Source organism: Morone saxatilis, unplaced genomic scaffold, assembly GCF_004916995.1.
Source record: "Morone saxatilis isolate NCDOM2014 unplaced genomic scaffold, NCSU_SB_2.0 Contig15, whole genome shotgun sequence".
Classification (NCBI taxonomy): domain Eukaryota; kingdom Metazoa; phylum Chordata; class Actinopteri; family Moronidae; genus Morone; species Morone saxatilis.
In genome coordinates this window covers 5,950,281-5,951,741 of record NW_023339707.1, presented here as the reverse complement: position 1 = coordinate 5,951,741, position 1,461 = coordinate 5,950,281, and the positions used below count along the sequence as shown (strand labels likewise).

At 38.5% G+C, this 1,461-nt stretch overlaps 1 protein-coding gene across 2 annotated transcripts in view; it reads right to left on the bottom strand.

Moving 5' to 3' along the window:
• Positions 1-676: 676 nt before the first annotated feature.
• The window catches only part of mtor (mechanistic target of rapamycin kinase), an 84,813-nt gene continuing 84,028 nt past the window's right edge, over positions 677-1,461 (bottom strand). For both annotated transcript variants that reach the window (XM_035656202.1, XM_035656203.1), the window contains exon 58: positions 677-1,235. In XM_035656202.1, coding sequence (XP_035512095.1) covers positions 1,220-1,235 — 16 coding nt within the window. In that variant the 3' untranslated portion in view covers positions 677-1,219. The remainder of the gene's footprint in view (positions 1,236-1,461) is intronic.

Genomic DNA, 1,461 nt, shown 5'->3' with positions numbered 1-1,461 from the left:
GCAGGGAAGAGATCAATGGGCTGCTTTTTGTTGATCCGTAATCCTTAACTATCTATAAGTAATTAACCTTCAGAGGAGAATGCAGGGAAGAAATAAATGGAGAAATAAGAGGAGGAATAGCAATGAGCACAAGTAAAACAGAGCTACCTTGCATTGACCAGATAACAGCGCAGGACACAAAATTAATAGCTGTCTCCACCACTGCCTCTGTAATTTGCTACATCTGATTCGGTTTTATTTGTCAGGGACTGCATTCACTGGAAATGACTGCATCTCCCTGCGGTCTGAAGATGAGGATAAATATAGAGCAGTTGCTGTTAGAACAACTGATCTTGCATCTATCTGGAAGAAAAATGTTCGAAATCCAAACTAAGTCTGTTTTTTGTTCTGGTTTTGGGAGAGAATCCAGTCTGGTTTTAGCATCTCTGAGCTGAGGAGTGCATCCTCTCCTCTGGAGGAGAAGGATCTTATTAGGAGTCAGAGTGCCCTCTGTGGGCACTAAAGGAAAAACAAGGGGGAGGTGTGCACCCTTGCCTTTCAATAGAAAACCTGCCAGGTGCAAAACATATCTTTCAATTTACACCACACTTTCGTCCCTTTTCTTCTTTTAACTACAGTTGATGTGACAGGCTCAGCCACATGAAGCTTGTACTGTCAAATGAACAACACAGTGCAGTCACAGTGGTATCTGTACAGGGTTTAATGGCACACAAATGCCCATACAGTACATTATCATCATCTCAAATCAAATTTGACATGTATATTGTTCATGAGTAAACTGTAAAGAATGTTTAAGTTAGTTAAAGGCAGACCAAGTTGTCACATCAATACACAATGATACAACAGAGTGGTGGGTTTCTGAGAAGCATACAGTGTGTGAAGTAAGAAATATAACTTATTACAATATGGCCACTGTAGAAAGCTTTTAGCAAGCGATTAAGGTGTTAAAAGCCATGAATGTCATTTGAAGAAATTACGATATCTTGAGTTAAAGTATGATTTTCAGGTAAAAACATTCTGTCTCATAAACTTAAAACCGCCAGTGGAAAATTGGATCATTCTACAACAATAACAAAAAAAGAATCCTCCTCAAAGGCTCTGCACTGCGCCTTAAGTACATTTTTCAGTGGATACCTTTTTCAGTTGAGTCGAGTGTTTCTTCTTGGTTTACCAGTGAGAAAAAATGTGAAATGTAACCTTGGCTGTTGAAGACGGGTCTTCACCAAAATGGACACCTGAAGACAGAAAAAATAATGATTCATAATTCAAGCAAAGCCTTGTTGCCTGCCTCATTCTGTTTCATCTACTGTGCACCACTGATGTAGTGATACATTATAAGATGTGGGAAAACTACAGCTGCAGATGGGGCTATGATAAACAACAACCAAACACATTTTCTAAAAAAAAAAAAAAAAAAGGTCTTTGTTTTTTTCCAGAGCATTTAGATAGAGATAGATAGAT